This window comes from Poecilia mexicana, unplaced genomic scaffold, assembly GCF_051168715.1.
Source record: "Poecilia mexicana isolate PSO_F unplaced genomic scaffold, ASM5116871v1 scaffold_6, whole genome shotgun sequence".
NCBI lineage: Eukaryota > Metazoa > Chordata > Actinopteri > Cyprinodontiformes > Poeciliidae > Poecilia > Poecilia mexicana.
In genome coordinates, this window is record NW_028263375.1 from 3,327,835 (window position 1) to 3,347,245 (window position 19,411).

At 42.0% G+C, this 19,411-nt stretch overlaps 3 protein-coding genes across 3 annotated transcripts in view; 2 read left to right on the forward strand and 1 right to left on the reverse strand.

The window, feature by feature from the left end:
- Positions 1 to 10,210, forward strand: part of plcg2 (phospholipase C, gamma 2) — a 35,422-nt gene extending 25,212 nt beyond the window's left edge. Inside the window, exons 31-33 of the mRNA XM_088006083.1 lie at positions 4,894 to 4,982; positions 5,053 to 5,201; positions 9,780 to 10,210. Of these exons, the coding sequence (XP_087862209.1) occupies positions 4,894 to 4,982; positions 5,053 to 5,201; positions 9,780 to 9,822 (281 nt within the window). The 3' untranslated portion in view covers positions 9,823 to 10,210. The remainder of the gene's footprint in view (positions 1 to 4,893; positions 4,983 to 5,052; positions 5,202 to 9,779) is intronic.
- Positions 10,211 to 10,600: 390 nt separating this feature from the next.
- Positions 10,601 to 14,817, forward strand: pllp (plasmolipin). Its single transcript, XM_014973363.2, has 4 exons — positions 10,601 to 11,465; positions 12,296 to 12,469; positions 12,605 to 12,718; positions 13,729 to 14,817. Exons 1-4 carry the CDS (start codon positions 11,310 to 11,312, stop codon positions 13,834 to 13,836), a joined length of 552 nt encoding a protein of 183 aa, XP_014828849.2. The 5' UTR covers positions 10,601 to 11,309; the 3' UTR covers positions 13,837 to 14,817.
- Positions 14,818 to 14,843: 26 nt separating this feature from the next.
- On the reverse strand, positions 14,844 to 16,820 carry arl2bp (ARF like GTPase 2 binding protein). Its single transcript, XM_014973365.2, has 7 exons — positions 16,595 to 16,820; positions 16,407 to 16,455; positions 16,014 to 16,075; positions 15,826 to 15,932; positions 15,666 to 15,751; positions 15,345 to 15,441; positions 14,844 to 15,257 (listed from the first exon to the last, which is right to left on the reverse strand). The coding sequence occupies exons 2-7, from the start codon at positions 16,433 to 16,435 to the stop codon at positions 15,174 to 15,176; spliced, it is 465 nt and encodes a 154-aa protein (XP_014828851.1). The 5' UTR covers positions 16,436 to 16,455; positions 16,595 to 16,820; the 3' UTR covers positions 14,844 to 15,173.
- Between the last annotated feature and the right edge of the window lie 2,591 nt (positions 16,821 to 19,411).

Genomic DNA, 19,411 nt, shown 5'->3' on the forward strand with positions numbered 1-19,411 from the left:
GTTTCAAAGGGAGTTGGTCATAGAGAATTCATTTAAAAAACTTACTGACAAAAGAGGAGAAAAGTGGATCAACAATCTAAAAATCAGGAGGTGCAGAAACTAATACCAGAGTTTGCAGCCACTCTCTACAGGTAACAATCGCATTGTTTAAATTGTATTTTCAGATGTTTTATTGGACAGTTACTTAGAAAGCCAAGCATTCATATGTAAGGAAAGATATATTATTTTTATGCCCTAGCATGGTTGTCCTCAGAGTGCTAATGTTGTTAGCAGCTAGCTCAGTGCCGAGTCACAGACAGAAAATATGTTTATTCAGTGGGATTTTCATGATAAAAAAATACAAATAAAAAGCTAAATAAATTAAATATAACTTACCAGCCTTACAGACAGTGAGCTGTTACTGTTCCCCCACATGCTTGGTGTCCAGACACGAACAGACACGAACTCGGGGTTTCTGTAGATCGGAGCGAATCGTTGACCTACATTGGACCTAACCCCTAACCCTAATGTAATTTTATTAGGTGTGTTACCACCCCACTCCACTAGAGGCAGTAGCAGGCCTCTGCGACTAAGGAGCAGATTTAGAAGTACACAGAAAGCTACGGAATTTGCTAAAAACTATGAGCTGCGCTGAAGAAAATAAAAGAGAGAAGTTGAAATACATGCTGAGAGAGAAACTCCTTCCTACAGATGAAGATATATCACGAATTTCAAAAGAAAATAAAAACGGGAGGTCACGGATAATATAGCAAATAGCGCCGTTTCCAATAGAGCTTTGGAGCTGACGTCACAGTGTATGACGTTTACGTCGCTCAGCGCCATTTTTGGTGTCCACAGACCAAAACAAAATAGTCAGAACACCGGTGTTTTCATTGTGTTACCGACCGCAGTGAAGTTGTTTTCAAGTTGGATACTGGATATTCGCGCTCCGCGGAGTAAGGGACGTTCAGCTCAAGGTTGATCCGATTTATGAACGCTAATTTCGGCCAGCTGTTCTTTACTGGTCCCTCCTCAAGCGCTCGGAGGTTCACATGGAGACCGTCAATTTCCGAACACTCCTGTAAATAAATGCCTTGTCTTGTGACCGACTGATATAAAAAGTGGTCATTCATGCTATTACACGAGGCACACTATCCTCTATTAAAATTTTAAGTCATATTCAATAATTTTAATATTAAATGTTTTCTTCAGTAGCTTCCAAATCGTGTGCCATTAACTCAATCTGTGTGAAATTGTTCCACTAGACTGTATAGATGAGGCACACTCACCTTTATTACATTTGAACACTTTTCATATATTTTTTAGCTGTTTCTGTAGTCAAAATTTTGTATTTTTCTTAAATAGCTTCTTGGTCAGGTGACCTGTTGACTCAAAATCTGTGAAATTATTCTACTAAACTATATAGATTAGACATATTTTTATTCATTTTGACCCCCTTTTTATTTTTTAACCAAAATTAAATTTTAAAAAATATATAAAAAAAAGATATTCATAAAATTTATTACCTCAGATGGTCATCACTTGTTACCCGTAATGTTCAATTGCATAAAATTCTAGGACAGGATCTATCTCATTACATGTTCACTTACCTGGAATATGTTAAATACAACAAATATTTACTTAAAGTGTGATCTATTTCATAAAATTTGTCCCCTTTATTGTTTAATTACACATTAAATGTTTAAAGATGGACTCTTTCATCTGGTTTGTGTCATGATGTGGCGGTGGACACAAACGCAGCAGGCAGTAGACGTACTTTATGTGGATGTTATCTTAATGAACAAAATAAACGAACTAAATCCAAAATCCAGGGAAAACAAGGAAATCCAAAACACAATGAAACAGGAGACACGAGAGATAACGGTAACAACGTGGTGAGCAGGGTAACAAGTTGGACTGGCGAGTTGCAGTAGTAGTGGGAACAATGGCCTAAATGAGAAGAGTGATAGCAGGTGTGAGTAATTTGGCACAGGAGCTGGCTGAGGGCTGGGGAGGAGGTGGCACAGGGAAACTAAGGAAATCTGCTGGGAACAAACGGGAGGAAACAGGGAACTGAAAAATACTTCTAATACAAAAGACACTAAGAGTAAAGAAAACCTGATGAACTAGGAGAGAAAGATGAAGGAAACCATAACCGAACCTAAATAGAAACAAGGCTGATCTAACAATAAGAACTAAGGGACACAGAGCAAGAGAAACTAGAAGATCTAAACAAAGAAATAACCCAACTTGAATTACTAAAAGATACAGACTCAGACATGGGAGAATAACTGAACCTATGGTGATCAAATTAAGAAATAAACATTACTAGAAACCCTGCAGGGAGGCTGAAAAGAGAAATAACGAGGGATAAAACTATAAACTATAGTCATTAAAGAAGGCTGGACATGGATTCAGACAAACAAGGAAAAGCAATAATATAATTCTAACTACACTAAATACCTCTAATAATATCAAAAGGACCATGAAGGGCTAAACTAGTGAATTAAAACATGAAGCTAAATAAAATGAAAAGCAAAACAAACCCAAAAACCCAGAGTCCTGACAGATGTCTGATTATATAATTGTTTCCTTTAATCAAATAAAATATTTATTTAAAAATATAATCTTTCATCACATGTATGTTTACCTGAAATATTTAAATATCAAATTTTTACTTAAAATGTGATTCATTACTTCACCTGTTTACATGCAACTTGAAGAGCTTGAATCAAACAATTCATGAATGTTTAATGCATTAAATTATTAAATGAGAGAAAACAGCCACTTCCAGCTGTACACATATTTCAACACAAATGGTTCCTGTTCCTTCAGAGTCTGCAGCCTTCCTGAGCTCCTCTCCTGGCATTTCCTCCTTAGCCTCTCCAACTTGCTCCTCTTCTATTGCCTCTGCTGCTCTGTTTTCATTGTTTACCTTTTCTGGGGTAAATAATGAAAACAGACTCACTAACTTGTTGATCCATCATGGTCTTCCTGTATCGCCTCTTTAATTGACGCCCATGTCGGTCTGACATTGTGGCGTTTACCTCGCAGTGACCCATATTCAGCACTGGAACCCAGTCAGGATTGAGCTCATCCATTTCATACGTCGGTTTGCCTTTAAGAGGACATATCAGAACACATCAGTATTAATACTGTAAATCTGATAACACACACAAAAAAAATTAAATAGTTTACTTCACAATAATGTAATAACCTCGATGTCCACTGACAAAACTCAGACTACGCTACCTAAACAATATTAGCCCGACCTAAACAAGGTTGACCCACTTAAATGAACTCAACAGAAACTGAACATGAGTACACCCGGACAAAATCATAGAACAAAATTATGACACACCAACAAAGCGAATTTAGACACTCACCATAATAGAAATGTCTGGAGGAAACTTGTATCTGGGGATGTTGGAGAAGGTAATATCAGCGTCTCACCGCTGATACCAGGACATTCGTCTTCTTTTCGTTAGCTCCGTTAGCTTAGCCTCCACACGTTGTTTCCAAGCAGGAAAATAGTGAAACGAAAGTCCGTTTTCTATCTTTTTACCGTTTCAGTCGTGTGATCGGACATTACATTCAATAACGCAGCAAGTTCGTACCATAGCTAAATTATTTTAAGTAACTTGGATTAAAAAAATCTGCGAGACTGTTGTTTTTGTCCGTTATGTTTAACAGAGAGGACCCCAAAGATGGCGCTGGTGTCCCTCAGTCTACAGCAGTGACGTCATGTTCCAAAACTCTATAATGTCTGAGACAGTGGTCCGTCCCGCCCCTTTCTGTTTGCTGCAGCAGGTCCTTCTCCAAAAACCAGCAAAACAAATGGTTTCACAAAATAAAATCCTGATCATGATGATCATAAATACATTCGGGGTGTGCAACTGGACAATGTGTCAAGTATATTTATAGAACTTCATTAACTATTGGAGTCCAAATGTAAGCAGGAGTAATAAATCCCATTTAGCACAAATACATATTTAACTAATGACAAGCTTGCAGAAAACATTTCACACTGTATGTCAACCATTATACGTTTGTACATAACAAAAAAACAGTGAAATACCGTGAAAGCCATTTTATTACTCCAATGTTACACATTTCTGCGACTGGTTTTATGTTGTTTTTCTTTCCCTGTTGGAACATGCTGGTTAGCATTAGCTTCACTTCAGATTGCAAAAACTCACTGGAGAAAATCACAGCAGCAACTGATTTAACTGCATCAGGTCGATTTTCTTCTCTTCCATCAACAATGACCAGAATTCATCAGCATTTATCAAATAACTTACTTTTCTTTTCTTTCTCCCTCGGTATGAATAGTTTAGCACAGGGGTGTCCAAAGTGGGTCCTGGAGGCCCGGCATCCTGCATGTTTTAGTTCTCCCTGGTTTAACGACCTGGATCAAACGGTGGCTCGTTAGAGGCCTAAGAGGAACACTGACAAGCTGAAAAGGTTGTTGCTGCAGCCAGATACGCTTTCTTCTTCTACTGTTATGTTTTGTTTCTCTGGAGTCTAAACCACAGAGTGTAAACCCCACGCCACCTACTGGCGGTTTCTGGAAGCAAAAGAAACCACTGAATTAAAAAAGAAACCGATTTTCTGGTGCAGTAGAAACAATAAATACGAACATTAACAATAACATTACACACACACACACACACACACACACACACAGACGGGGCTTACACAGAAATCTGAAAAAATTTAGCTTGGTTTTTATTAAGACTCATAAATCAGCAAAAAAAAATATTTCATCTAAATTCACTTTGATGTTTAACTTTAAAAATGAATCAACACAATTAGAAAATACAAAGTTCTACTGATTCCCACGATCATTAGTTATTGTGTATTGATCGGTTTATTGATCTTATATTGATCTGTTTGTGTTTCTGTTCCTCTCAGGCTATCGCTCCGTCCCGCTGAAGAACGGCTACAATGAGAACCTGGATCTGGCCGCTCTGCTCGTCTACATCAACGTTCAGCAGGCGGGGGTGAGTCAGTCTGTCAGTGAGTCAAAGACTGCAGCTTTCTGTGTAACCTTTGACCCTGTGACCCGTCCAGAGAGCCGAGGAGGAGCTGTACTCGTCGTCTAGCCAGCTGAGGAAGAAGCAGGTGGAGCACAGCGAGCCCTTCCTGTACGACACGCACAGCAACCTGCAGCGCCCCGCGCTGCACGGCCAGCTGGTCCGCGAGTCCAGCGAGAGACACAGGTACCTGGTCTCCATGGTAACCACTCATTTTCAGTGATAGCTGCGAAAAAATGAAGAACAGAGATTTTATTTCATATGTGAGCTCAGACTGCCAGAGCAGCGGGTCCGGTTGTTGTTTAGTGACACCCAGGATTTCATCCAATAAGAGACTGGCTGGCCAAGTCCCTCCCTTTCCTTTATCATGCTTTGCTCTGATTGGTCAGCTGCAGACGGCAGAACTGACATCATCACTTTTAAACTGACGCTGCAGACAGAAAAATGAATCATGATCATATTTTGGAAAAAGAGCCATAAATCAGGCCATTTTTGTTCTTGTTATACCAGGTGCTGCCACTAGAGGGCGTGCAGCGCAAGAGATACTAAGAAACGAATCAAGGGATCCACGATTAGTTGCAACAATCGACTTTATTTGGTTTATTTTATATGTAATAATACTGTAGGTTATTTAGTTTTTATACATTTTAATAAAATATTGTCACATTAATGTCGCTATGTTCATGCTGAAATGTATTCTGGGTAAATGACGTATAGCGGTCCAACTGCCTGGCTCCTCCAGCCAAAACAGTGATGAGTAACGTTATTAAGCCTTTTTAATTTGAACCGGAGCGCATTGAAACCAATCAGAACGTAGAAATAACAAGAGCTGATGAAGAGGAGGAGCAAACAGAGGAAGAGGAAGAGTTGGCCGTAGGAGCTGCTGCTGCCTTCAGGTTCATAATGAAACAATGAGTGAGACTCACCTCTGGTCACTGTGTGATCCGGTAAGAACTTCTGTAGCTCTGAGTCCGGTTTGGCAACAGTGGTTTAGGCTACAAACTTTGTTCGTTGTTGGTAGTGGTTTCACATAGGTCTGTCGCGATAAACGATAAATCAGTTAATCGCACGATAAATTAAAGCTATCGACTTCATTTTAATTATCGGCTTTATCGTCTCTTCCTGCTTTTTTCTCTTTCTGTTGATGACTGAATAAAAAAGGCTCAACTCCGGTGCTCTCCACTCACCCTCCCTTCCTCATTTCCTCAGTGTAATGCCCAGCACACACTACACCATCTTAGAACTGTCGACTGATTGTCGGCCCATTTCCAAAACCTGAGAGACCACAAACCAGCCGACAGAAACCCTAGGTATAACGGTTCAATCGGGTTCGATCGGGTTCAGCCGTTTGGAGCCCAACAATGGGCACAAAATAATGGCTACAAGTCCAGTTAACTAATTTCAAAACCAGGCATTAATCAATGTTTTACTACAATCTACCTGCAATGCATGTGGCTAGAGTCAGTGCTGACTGAATGAAAATCATTATAACCTATTTATGTCACCTTAAGGAAGAGCAGCTGAAAAGTGTCAGCTGTTTGGGATTCCCCTCCGTGTTTTCCCCTCAGAAAGCTCCAAGGGGAATCCGCGCTTTCTGATTGGCTACCTGTCACATTCAACAAGCTGGGTTAAGCTCCCAGTCGGGGAAAACACCCGATTTAGTTCTGACCGACGATCCACCATCACACACCGCAGACTAATCACCAGTGACAATCTTAGATCGGCCAACGTTGTAAGATTGTCGTAAGGGGAAAATGGGGGTAAAAGATGGTGTAGTGTGAACTTCTGCATTAGGTGGTCGGATGTGCCCATCTTCTCTATTTAAATCTACTGATTACTGAAGGCCAATATACAGACTTCATAATCTGCACTGTTGAATGCAGTATTTATTTCCACTTTGGCTCTGTTTAGTTTTTATTCAGGTACATTTTTTATTAACGGAGACTGAGAATCCATTTTATTTTTGTTTTTGGTTGTTTTAAGTGTTTGGTGTTCTTTTAAAAATAAAGTGCATCTATCTTTGGCAGGAAATCACATGCATTATTACATCATTTCCATTAAATCTGTGTAAAAAGGTCTTCAAACAATATTATCGTTTATCGCAATAATTTTTGAGACAATTAATAGCTCAGCAAAATTCGTTATCGTGACAGGCCTATTTTCACATTCAGTGCTGGTGTTCTAGCTCCGTTAGCCAGTGACGTGCGGTGAGGTTCATGGCTGGTGAGGCTCTGACTTCATCAAAATCATAAGACCCCCCAGCCAGCATGCCCATGTGGGCCCCATGTGGGGGAAAGGAGGGCTGATATATGGGTCCCATATGGGACCCATATATCAGAATTTTTTTTTCATATATCATGAAAAAAAAATTCCAAGTTGCTCCGATAGTATTTTTCCAACATTTTTTTTTTTTTTTTTGCAAATATGGGACCCATATATCAGCCCTCCATATATTAGCCCTACATGGGCTGTGGCCCATGTAGGGCCACAGCCCACATGGGCCCTACATGGACAAACCCATGTGGGACACCACCATATGGGACCCATATGGGCTGCCCTCCTTTTCCCCACATGGGGCCCACCTAGGCATGCTGGCCCTTGCATGTTATTGTTTACATACGGAAATTTCTCGCATGCAGACAACACTGAAGGGCAAAAAGACTTTTTACATGTTATCCATAGCCGAACTGCCACAGCACAATACTTCTGTTAACTCAATCAGCGAAGTAGTTACCTTTAGTTTTTTTTTGTTTTTTTTTTACAACTATTACACAGCATAATTAAATACTCTACATTGAAACCAAAGAACCAAACCTGTTTTCAGGTCAGTGGATGTTCGTGTGCGTCAATCACGGCATTGATGTGATCCGGAGCTTCACAGCTGGATCTGCTGCAGAGCCTCCGGCCACAGCTTTTTTCAGCAGGCATTCAAAGTTTCAGTTTCCATCTCCTGAATGGCCAATCTGTATTACATATCTTTTAACCATTCAGAACGCAGAACACATAAAAAACTGCACAAAAAGTATCCGCGAAGCAGCGAGACCGCGAAAGGTGAACCGTGTTGTTGACCTTATTCCTGGGAGGCTCACTGGGGAAACGATTATGGGTGTTACTTCCGGCGGCTAGCGGAAGTAACATTATTTCATTGTCATTTATTTATTTATTTTTATTGTTATTATATAAACATATGCAATCAGCTCCATAAAGGTACCGTAATGTCTACATTATAAGATCACAGAATAAACAAAGAGTCAACAGAGCTGAACAACAACTGGGAAAGAGGAAAAAAAGAAATAAATGATGCATAGCAAAATGAAAAATTAAACATACAACAGGGCAGCATATTAAAGTAAGAAACTTTTCAAAAAATTGGACAATTTAAACCCATTTTTTGCTTTATAAGATTTATAAAACAAATTTAAATCATTCATCCACTGTTAGGAATGGTTTTAGAAAAGCGACATTTGTGTATATGAAATTTAGCTAACAATAAAACATTATTTATTCTATAGTGAATGAAGTGATCATTGATGAAAATACCAAATTTAACATCTTGTATGGTTATATCTGCTAATTGTATACCATGGCTGATAATTTCATTGTAATTTGTAGGGTTGTTTTTTTTTGCTAGTCCATATTCATGATAGAAGTTACATCTCTCTTTTTGGTTATAATACAATTTTTAGTCAAGCAAGTTTACGGACACACCGTCTGCTGTCAGAGAGCTGCTCAGTGCAGAGGATCGTAATTGACAGTTTAATCAGGGGAGCGACAGGAACAAGATCGTTAAGTTTTGTACCACAATGAATTAGCATCGCTGCTAGCGGCTCGTTTCTCTGAAGAGCTGACAGGAATAAAGAGAAAGCAGAGAAGATCTGAGATCTGTCATAGATCATCTGTTAGCTTTGTTGGTTCTGCTGGTATAAGTCAATCAATCAATCAATCAAAATTTTGTTTGTATAGCACATTTCAGCAGCAAGGCATTTCAAGGCGCTTTACATAATTAAAAAACAAAATAAAAACAGCATGTGACATTGAATAAACAGTAAGAAAGAGATATTGGAAAAACAAAACAAAAAAAGATTAAAAAAAGAATAAAAACATACTTTTGTTCCGGAATTTAAGCGTAACAAAAGTAAATGGCTCAAAGTGTTGTGGAGAAATGTCCAGGGTCCAGATTAGGTCCTTCATTGTGTTCCGCTCCTTCTCGCACTGCGCTCCCCTTTCTTTCATGTGGGAAATTATCCAGATTCTGTTTCAATTTTTATTTTTATTTTTAAATTACAGCAAATAGTGCTACAGTGTGGCATTATCTAAATGCCACCAGTCAAACGCAATATGATAAACTACTGGGGTAAAGTTGGCCTTCCTGTGTTTACTCTGTAGACTCCAGTACAGACTGGACCTGATGACGTCATCAACCCAGCAGTGAAAAAATGGCGCCCTCCCTGGTTGAAAAATGTATCAAAAGACGTACATTTTTAAAGTAATTATGAGTTTTGGCGAATCACAAACAGCAATTTTTTAATTAATTGGAAAATTTCAACATATTTTGACAAACATATTCAACTAGTCCTGGATCTTTTTAAAGATTTCATGTCCTTGTGATTTTCGCTCATGAAGTTTAAAGCAGCAGTATAAAACATTTAGACTTTATTTCCTCTTTAACCCTTTAGTAGATAAAAAATAAAATGATCAAAGTTTTTATTAATATCAGGTCAGATTCACTTATTCACTGCAGCTTTAACTCTGATTCGTCTTCAGGTCAAAGGAGAAGAAGATAAACAGCAGCAAGTTTTACACCTGAGGACTCACCTGTCCCCCGTCCTGATCTTCACGGTTTGATCTTTTCTTCTCTTGTCGACTGAATGGCAACAACCTGACGTTACAGACGGATAAATCCTATTTATTTAAGTCAAACCATTTTCTGGGTCTGATATTTTAGCAGGTGTGGAAATGTTACTGGTGTCTCAGACAGGAAGTGTAGAATAATTCTGCTTCCTGTTCTTGTGATGGTATTTATTTCTTGCGGTTCAGTCTGCTGTTTTTCTCTTTTAATGCCTGAAATCAGAAGAATTTAAAGTGAATATGTGTCAAACAGAAAGTTTGGATGTCAAATGCTGCAGATGTTCCTGAAGCTGTTTTCCTGTGTGACTTCATCCTCATAAATAATAAATAAACGTGTGCTCATTTCACCCATCTTCCCTCTTTATTTCATTCTGCTCCAGATGCATTCTGGGAAACTTTGGGGCTGAATGAGTTCAAATTGAAAACATGATTTAGTTTCAATCCTAAATGAAGTTTGCACCTCAGTGGTTCCTGGGTCGTCTGGATTATTTTGGCGGTTTTATCGATTATGTCCTTAAGTTTAAAAACATAATAAAGAGAATATTCAGCTGACAAAAATAAAAATCAGCTTTTTCTATCATAACGCCATCAGTTCCTCCTGTCAGAGAACAGAAAGAAGTCATGTGACTCCTAGTAACTATGTGAGCCGCGTGAAGAGCTGATATAGACGATCAGTATTCAAACATCAACATCATCAGACACCAGAGGGCGCTGTTGAGTCAGTCTTAGAGTGTGTGTGTGTGTGTGTGTGTGTGTGTGTGTGTGTGTGTGTGTGTGTGTGTGTGTGTGTGTGTGTGCGTGCGTGCGTGCGTGCGTGCGTTTGTTTGTAATACCTTGTGGGGACGATTTTCCTGACATATACTACGTTGTGGGGACCAATCGCTCCTCGTGTGGACCGGAGCCTGGTCCCCACGAGGGGAAACCCTGTTTTTGGGTCAGGGGTCAGAGTTAGGGCTAAGGTATGAATTGAGTTTTGGTTGGTTAGGGTTAGGTATGTGATGGATGGGGTTAGGAAAAGGGTAAAGGTCAGGTTTAGGCTGTAGAAATGAGTAGAAATGAATGGAAGTCAATGGAAAGTCCCCACAAAGATAGCAAGACAAATGTGTGTGTGTGTGTGTGTGTGTGTGTGTGTGCGTGCGTGCGTGCGTGTATTATTGTCCTGATATTAATGAGTTACCAGGTGAGCGGCCCCTGGGAGCCATATGGGAGGCGGCGCTGGGAGAGAGAAGCAGATAGGAGGGAGGTGACGAAACACTTGGTGTGTGTGTGAGTGTGTGTGTAAGAGGAGGAAGTGTGTTCTTGCCTCCATTAGTCCCCAGTAGCAGCAGGAGGACGCTGCGCTGCTTCTTGTTCTCTGGTTTTAAACGGATCTAATTCTGCAGCTCCTGATCTGAACGGTGCGGAGTGCTGCTGTTTTTCTGAGGTGAATCTCCAGAAAAAAATAACATGGCGGACTTCCCCTCCAAGGTAACCACGGAGACCAGCTCCCCACAGCCCCAACAGGGGGCCGGCAGGCTGCGGGGGCTGGCTTCCAGCGCCACCTCCAGGATGGACGTGTCGTTCCTGCGCAGTGTCCCGGCAGCACTGATGGCGGCTGAAACGGTAAGAACTGCTCTGACCCGGTTCCTACAGACCGAACCACCATCAGTCTCTGAACGAGAGTAAATCCATCTAAACAGACGACGTTTCACCTGAAAGAAGCAGAGAAACACAGAGAACTTTTATTATTTTAATATTTTTAGCTACTTTAGCTCCAGAACCATGATGGCACCTGGCAGCTGAATGGCAGAAAAAACAAAGTGTGCAGCAGCAAATATCAACACTGAGGCGTAGATCTGATTTTCTACAAAATGGGAAAGTCAAGAGAAACTGGTTTACTTTGAGATCTGAACAGGAAATCATTCCCATTCAGTTTGGAACATCAGAGTAAAGTACCGATTATACAATCAGGTTCTGGTGTTTAGGGTCATAGTGATGGTTTCCAGTCCAGTTCTGGAACAACTGGTAACACTGGGAGGTTTCTGTGGTTCTGCAGCAGCATCTCCTACTGACTATGCAGTGACCCAGTTCTGCATTGTTAACATCAATTTGTTAGCATCAATCTGTTAACATCACTCTGCTATCATGACTTTGATAGCATGAATAAAACCTGAATAAACCCTGAATAAAACCTGAATAAAACCTGAATAAAACCTGAATAAAACCTGAATAAAACCTGAATAAAACCTGAGCTTTCCTGCTGGTTGCTGTTCTCTGCATCACTTCAGCTCTGAATGTTGCTGAGAACAGAGGAAGATCTGCAGCAGAGTCACAGAGAAATCATCACCAGACTAAAAATTAAAATGATTTCACTAATTCATCATGGTTCTGATGGTTCTGGTTCTGGTCCCCTGGCCTTCTCCTCCTGCAGCCTCTCTTCCTCTGTGCTGCAGGTGTTGGGCCTGCTGCACTGGGCTCTGATCGCTGGCGCCCCCTACTGGCGGGTCTCCGCCTACGGCTGGGTGATGTTTGTGGCCGTCGCTCTGTGGATCCTCACCGTCCTCCTCTTCCTCGTCCTGCTCTTCAGCATCCCCCAGAGGCTGTCCGCTGTTCCCTGGACCATGACGGTAGGTGGAGCGGCTCATTTCTGGGCCTTGCTGAGGTCCGGTGGTACCGGTACTGGTACCGTCAGGTAAAAAGCTTGAGGTACAGAAGGTGAAATGGTTTAGCAGAACCTGACCCGGTTCTGGTGTCGTTTGCAGGTGATGATGTATAACGGAGTGGCCGCCCTGCTCTACCTCACTGCCTTCCTGACCAACGCCGCCACGGTCCGGCAGTTCCAGGGGTCCTTCCACGGACAAATCGGCGCTGCTGCTGTAAGTTCTCCATTACTCCACTGAAAGCTACAAGGCCCACAGCATGATGCTGCCGCCACAATGCCGGAGAGCCTCACTCCTCCAGGCAGCCATCTTGTCACTGTGTCTCATCTGACCATCAAACCAGAAGAAAGACACCTGAAGGTCTGCAGGAGTCCGTTTCCATGGTGATGGCCATCCTACTTCCTCCACGCTGGGTTAGCCTGGATGAAGAAGGCGAGCGAGAACGAACCGATGAGTTTTACTCTAAAGGCTCCAGAACTCAAATTATTGCTGTCTGTAAAATAAATCTTCCTCCTGTAGAAGCTGGCAGCTCGGCCTCCAGCTCGCTCCTCATCATCACTGCGAGATTTATCTGCGTTACCATGGGAACGCTGCTTGGAACTGACGGGATCTTCGGATGTGGATTGGAGAAAGTTCCCCGCTTAGACCAAAACCCAAAGCGTGGAGCAGAGATGACCCTCCGACCAGGTCCAGGCTTTGGTTCTGAACCTCTCTGGACCGGATCCAAACCTTCCGGATCCTCTCAGGATTTAAAGTCTGACATGGAAAAGTACAGATCAGGAGTTTTACAGCCGCATGACGCCGTCACACCCTCAGATCACCTGATCAGCTTTTACTGCGTCGACCGATTAGCGACAATATATCGCTAGTTTCAGATTAAAGGTGTGAAAACGTTAACCTTTGACCCTCTGCAGCAGGAAACCAGGGATCTGAACAGAAAATGATTCATGAGGAGAATAATTAACAAGATTTCACTGAACTCCCCCTTAAAACAGCTTCTTCTCAGATGATGGTCAGGTGAGCGAGAGACAGAAGCCAACAGGTAGAGGTCAGAGGTTAACAGCATGGTGGCTTGCACCAACAGGGACTGGAGAACCAACCAGCTGTTGATTGGTTGTTTCTCCAAGTGGGGATCCGTCAGGGTTCCTTCTGTGCAGCTAGCAGGTCAGCTGCAGCGCCGCAGCTCCGACTGCGACCGTCTGCAGATGTTTCTCCTCTCTCTGCAGTTCTTCGGAGCAGCGCTGACGCTGCTGTACGGCGCCGGAGCTTACCTGTCCTACCTGGACTGGAGGGCCGATGGAGGGAACGCCGCCACCAGCACCGTGCCCACCTAGGACCACCAGAGCCAAGACCACCAGAGCCAGTAGAACCACCAGAACCAGGCCTTCACATGGACCCAGTAATCATCTAATTCTCCAGATTCGTCGTCTTGCTTTGATAGAAAAGGAAACGCTGGAGGTCTTCCTCAACCTGATGAAGATCTGATCGCACCAGGTCAGAACTGAACCACCAACTGGTTCAGATCTGGTCCGATTCAGGTTTTCTCTCAACTCCAGCTCACTAATCATTTCTCAAACCTTTCGATCCATTTGGGTTTTATTCTCAGCGTTCTGATAATCCTGAAGCTAAACGCTGAGTGAAGGTTCGCGCCACTGTTTACCGTCTGGACCGGTTCTGCCTAAACATCTGGATCTCTGTTTACGGGCAGCGACTGACCTTTGACCTGGAACCAGTTCATCACGGCTCCATTTCAATCCGGATCCTGGAGGTTCTGGAGGAAACAGTGAATTTCTCCTCCAGGATCAAAATGTTTAAATTTGAATCATAAAAAACTTTTAATTCCCAGAAATGAAGATTTTTTAATCTGAAATCTGAATTATGTTTTAATAATTAACCACACCTTAAAGATGATCACAGCAAATTTCAGCCACTCTGTTCGTGACCCGGAGTGGAAACTCTGTGGAAGGACGACCTCAGGCTCAGCCGCCAACGACTGATTTGTTGAGAATCCAGTGAACCTTCAGGCTGACGGTTGCTGCACGTGAATTATTGAAGATTTTGAAATGAAATTGAAATCTGTGAATAAAACCAGTTAAAGGAAAGAAAGTCGGCAGCTTGATGATAAAAGTTTAAATTATTTGTGTTTAGATCAAAGTGTTTGGTTTGTTTTCCTTCATTTTAAATGAAAATGTTTGTTTACACAGAACGATCTGATCCAGACGTTCATGTTTTCATTTATGTTTTCACTGTAATCAGATTTTTAAAGTTCATTTTATGAAACATATTTACAATAAAGGACTTTAAGTTTCAGTCAATTTCATTTCAAAATTAATTTTAACAATTTCATCAGAAATGTAACAAAGACAATTTATTCACAAACATTAAAATCACTATGACGACCTTCAGTGAAGGAAAATTATTCAGTTTCAATAAATTCAGAACAAGAACTTATAACACCATTCACCCATTCATTCATTCATTCACCCATCCATCCATCCATCCATTCACCCATCCATCCATTCATCCATCCATCCATTCACCCATCCATCCATTCATCCATCCATCCATTACTCAGTGAGTTCTTAGTCTTGAATCAGGTCAGAGTTTCTGTCAGACTCAAAGCAGCAGCTCCAATATGAGGGCCAAGAAGGTTCTGGAGGTTCTGGTGGGTCTACTGGTGTCCAGCAGAACCTGCCGGGTTTAGGGGAGTCACCAGCAGATCCTGACTCAGGTCCAAACCTCGACCCTCTTTAGCCTGAAAACACAGGAAGCACAATGAGAGGTCAGCGCCGTTCCGTCTGCCTCATCCTTGATCTGCTCGGATCGGCGCCGCTCCACTCACCGCTCGGTACTCGACAAACATTTCCTTGAAGGCCATGAAGTCGGTGAAGGTGAGCAGCATGTCAAAGATGTCGTCTGGGACTTCTTCTTTGTGTTGCCTGCAGATGACAGGAGAAAGCTTCAGTCTGCCACCTGGTGGCCAGGAAACAGAAGCACAGTTTGAGTTTCTGAGCTGCTGGACGGCATCTTTTCATGTCTAAACCAGAAATCACCATAAACACAGCAGCAGGTTAGAATCAAACATCTGTAAATATGAATGGAAACATGAAGAGGCTCCATGTTAGCTCTGACGGTTTGGCAGTTCTGAGCTTCCGTAGCTCACATCAGCAGCTGTGTGAAGCTGGCCATGTTGAAACCGGGGATCTTCTTCATCAGATATTCCTCCAGAGGTTTCTCCAGCAGCTCCACCTGCAGAGCAACGGCCAATCAGAGGCACGATGCTGCCAGTGCCGGCCAATCAGAGGCACGATGCTGCCACTCACGTATTCGTTGAAGATCACAGTGTAGCTCAGCTTGTTCTCATCAGACTCCTCAAACTCCAGGTAGTGCCGGTCCAAGAAGGTGCGCTGGACCAGCTGGAAGTCATCTTCTGCAAACAAAAACAAAAACCAGAGGCTCTAACTGGGATCGCTGGGTACACTGGTTGCATCTGCACATTGAACTCGGTTACCCATGATGATCTCCAGGATGCAGCCAATCAACGTGTCGAAAGCCGCCTCTGCTGCTGAGGAGCTGCATGGAGGACAGAAATCCAGGTTCACAGACAGGAAGTGATGTCACTAAACATCGTCACCAGTCTGACCGGAACCACGATTCTGGTGGGTTCTGGTGTCAACAGCGACCACATATGGACCATGTTCAGTTTTAGTGGACTGAAAATGTCATAATCTATGAATGATGGATGGATGAAGAGGAATCATCAAATGAACATATATGAATCAGTTCTAACGTCTCATTTGGGCTCTGAATGAATCGGAACCATTTGGACCGAAGCGAACAAAGCGACTGGTTCTATTTACAGACCGAACTCCGCTGGTTCTGTTCGGGAAATCAGCTGACCCACCATGACACAGCGAACAGTTCCTCCTCCATACGAACCGGTCCAGTCTCAGCTGGGCGGCAACACAGAGAACAGTTCAGTTACCAGTTCACGTTAAGAGATCCGATTACACCGATAAAGCTCAGTCTAAACATGGCACTAATGTTCCGGTTCCGATTAATTAATTCTTTATAAGACTTTAGTTTACTTACTTCCTGAACAAACCTGTTTGTGCGAGCCGTTTGGTGATCAACAAAGAAATCTCGTTGTCAAGGAAACGGCGGTATTATGTGGGTCTCTAAATACCTTCCGGCAGAACAAGATCCGGTGGCCGTTTGGTTCCCAAGTAGAGATGAAGATGGAAACACGTTCAGTCTGCCGCTTTCTTTTAATAAATGGTGTTTATTAATAAAATAGGGAATCATATAAAAGTTGAAGTGTTGATGGCTTACATTGGGAACAAAAACATAAGAACCAACTCTAGGTCTTTTGTGAAATTCTGCCCCCCTGTGTCGGGAGCGCGAACTGCAGCCAGAGAGGATCCGTTCATTTCATCTGATCCATTTCTCGGTAAAGCAACTCATATAATCATGTCAAGGTTGTAACTTTCAGTTTAATTGGCAGCTAACAAAATTATAAAATAAATAAATAAACAAAGTCTTCTTACATCGTTTTGTTTTTTAATCACAAAGAGAATCGGTCTATTTCCAGCTTTTGCCACTTAAGCCTCACAAATGCACGCTGCCGAAACGGAGGGAACAGATTTTCTTACAAGACCTGGTCCCAGGCTGCTGGAGGTCCAACATGTGCTGGTCCAACACTGGGTCCGATCAGCTCACCTGGTCCTGGTTCCGGTCCACTGGGTCTGCTGCTGTGATGCAGCATAAAATTGATGTTATTTTTCTGATAGAAATATGGTTGAATGACAATAAAGAACCAACCGTACTAAGTGAATCAGTGCCTTCTAACTACAATTTTTTTAAGTGAGAATAGAAAACATAAAAAGGAGGAAGCGTGGCTTCAGTATTTAAGAATACCATAAATTTAAGTAAAATCTCTTTGGGACATTTCATGTCTTTTGAGTATCTCGGTATTGAGGTTAAAGCCACAAACGAACTTTGATACTAAGTTTATACAAAACTCCAACATACGAGGAAAATTTCTTTACTGACTTGAATGAGCTTCTATCTCTTATATGCATTGATTATGATTGTTTAAAGTGAAGGTTGTGTCTGGTAGGAAGAAATTTCCATGAAGAAATGCACAAGCAGTTCAATCTGCAAGACAACTCTGCAGTAGAGCCGAACAGAAATGGCGTAAAACTCAACTGCACGTTTATTATGAAATCTATAAAGAAAGACGACGTAACTATCACACAACACTAAAACATGCAAGAGAGGCTTTCTTTGCAGATGTCATAAACAAAAACATTAACAATGCTCGAGCTTTATTTGCTACTGTTGACAGGCTCACAAACCCTCCTATGACGTCACCACCTGAACTCTAATCTAATGCCTGCAACAAGTTTTCAGCTTCTTTTCAGAGAAAATTAAAAAAATTTGTGTGAGCACAGTATACTGTGCTATGCTATGCTGTGCGGAGACCAAAACAAATACAGGAAAAATGACCCAATTTCAACTACTTAATTATAAAACTCTAGAAGAAATGATAAGTCAGTGAAGCTCCAGTTCCGACCCTCACATTTCTTTAAGAAAGTCCTGCCTGTCATTAATGATCTGATCCAAATAGTAACTCATCGCTCTCTTCAGGTGTTTTCCCTTTGGAAACAGCAGCTATCAAACCACTGATAAAATCACTACTGCAGAACTACAGGCCGACCTTTGACCTCTGACCTCCCATTCATCAGCAAAGTTACTGAAAAAGCTTCAACAGAACTTCCAGAACTCAACTGGTTTGAATCTTACATAAAGAACAGGGATTTCTTTATTTCAATCAGAAACGTCTCATCAGAGAGGTCAAAGGTCACATGTGGGGTACCCCAAGTTCAATCCTAGGACCCTCCTATTCAATATTTATATGCTCCCACTGGCTCAGGTCATAACAGGAAATAGGATCAGCTACCATAACTATAATGCAAAGCTCTATATTATGTCACCAGGTGACCTTTGACCCCATCCAGTCACTGAACAGATGCTTAGAACAGATAAATGTGAGGATGAGACAAAACTTTCTCCAGCTGAACAGAAACAAAACTGAAGTTATCTTTGGAGCTAAAGAGGAGCGAACTAGAGTTACAGATCTAGAGTTACAGATCCAGAGTTATAGATTTAGAGCAAGGGTGGGCAACTCCAGGTCTGGAGGGCCGGTCTCCTGTAACTTTTAAAGACCTAGAGCTATAGATCTAAAGTTACAGATCTAGAGTTAAGGTTCAATGTTTTAGATCTAGATTTATAGATCTAGAGTCAATGCACAGCTTCAGTTATTACAATTAAAACCAGCGATCAGCCCGAAACCTGGGAGTAGTGATGACGTCTGACTTCTGACCTGAACATTCAGAGCCACATAAAGACAGTCACAAAGTCGGCCTTCTACCACCTGAAAAATCTCCAGGATCAGAGGGCTGATGTCTCAGATCAGAGAAACTCATCCAGGCGTTTATCTTCAGCCACACTGATTCCTGCAGCAGCGTCTTCACAGGTCTGTCCAACAAATCAGCTGCAGCTGATCCAGAAGCTGCTGTTCTGACTAGAACCAGGAAGATGGAGCACATAACACCAGATCTACAGTCCTACACCTGTAGCTCCCTGTAGCTCAGAGAACAGACTGTAAAATACTGTTAGTTTATAAATCACTGAACGGTTTAGCACCACAATACATTAAAGATCTACAGTTGTATCAACCTTCCAGACCCCTCAGATCTTCTGGTTCTGCTCTGCATCCCCAGAACCAGAACCAGAACCAAACGAGCAGAAGCAGCATTCAGCTTGTGTAACCCACAATTAGTCATGACTTTTATTTTTGTGGGCCCACTTCCTGTGTTGCCCCAAACTCTGCCAGCTTATTTAAAG

Excerpts from the sequence above, each read along its gene's own strand:
- pllp (XM_014973363.2), top strand. The coding sequence starts at position 11,310 with ATGGCGGACTTCCCCTCCAAGGTAACCACGGAGACCAGCTCCCCACAG. Across the intron at positions 12,470-12,604 it reads CTGTTCCCTGGACCATGACG|GTGATGATGTATAACGGAGT; the intron begins GTAGGTGGAGCG and ends TGTCGTTTGCAG. Across the intron at positions 12,719-13,728 it reads GACAAATCGGCGCTGCTGCT|TTCTTCGGAGCAGCGCTGAC; the intron begins GTAAGTTCTCCA and ends CTCTCTCTGCAG.
- arl2bp (XM_014973365.2), bottom strand. The coding sequence starts at position 16,435 with ATGGAGGAGGAACTGTTCGCTGTGTCATG. Across the intron at positions 15,752-15,825 it reads CTGTGATCTTCAACGAATAC|GTGGAGCTGCTGGAGAAACC; the intron begins GTGAGTGGCAGC and ends GTTGCTCTGCAG. Across the intron at positions 15,442-15,665 it reads AGCTTCACACAGCTGCTGAT|GCAACACAAAGAAGAAGTCC; the intron begins GTGAGCTACGGA and ends TGTCATCTGCAG.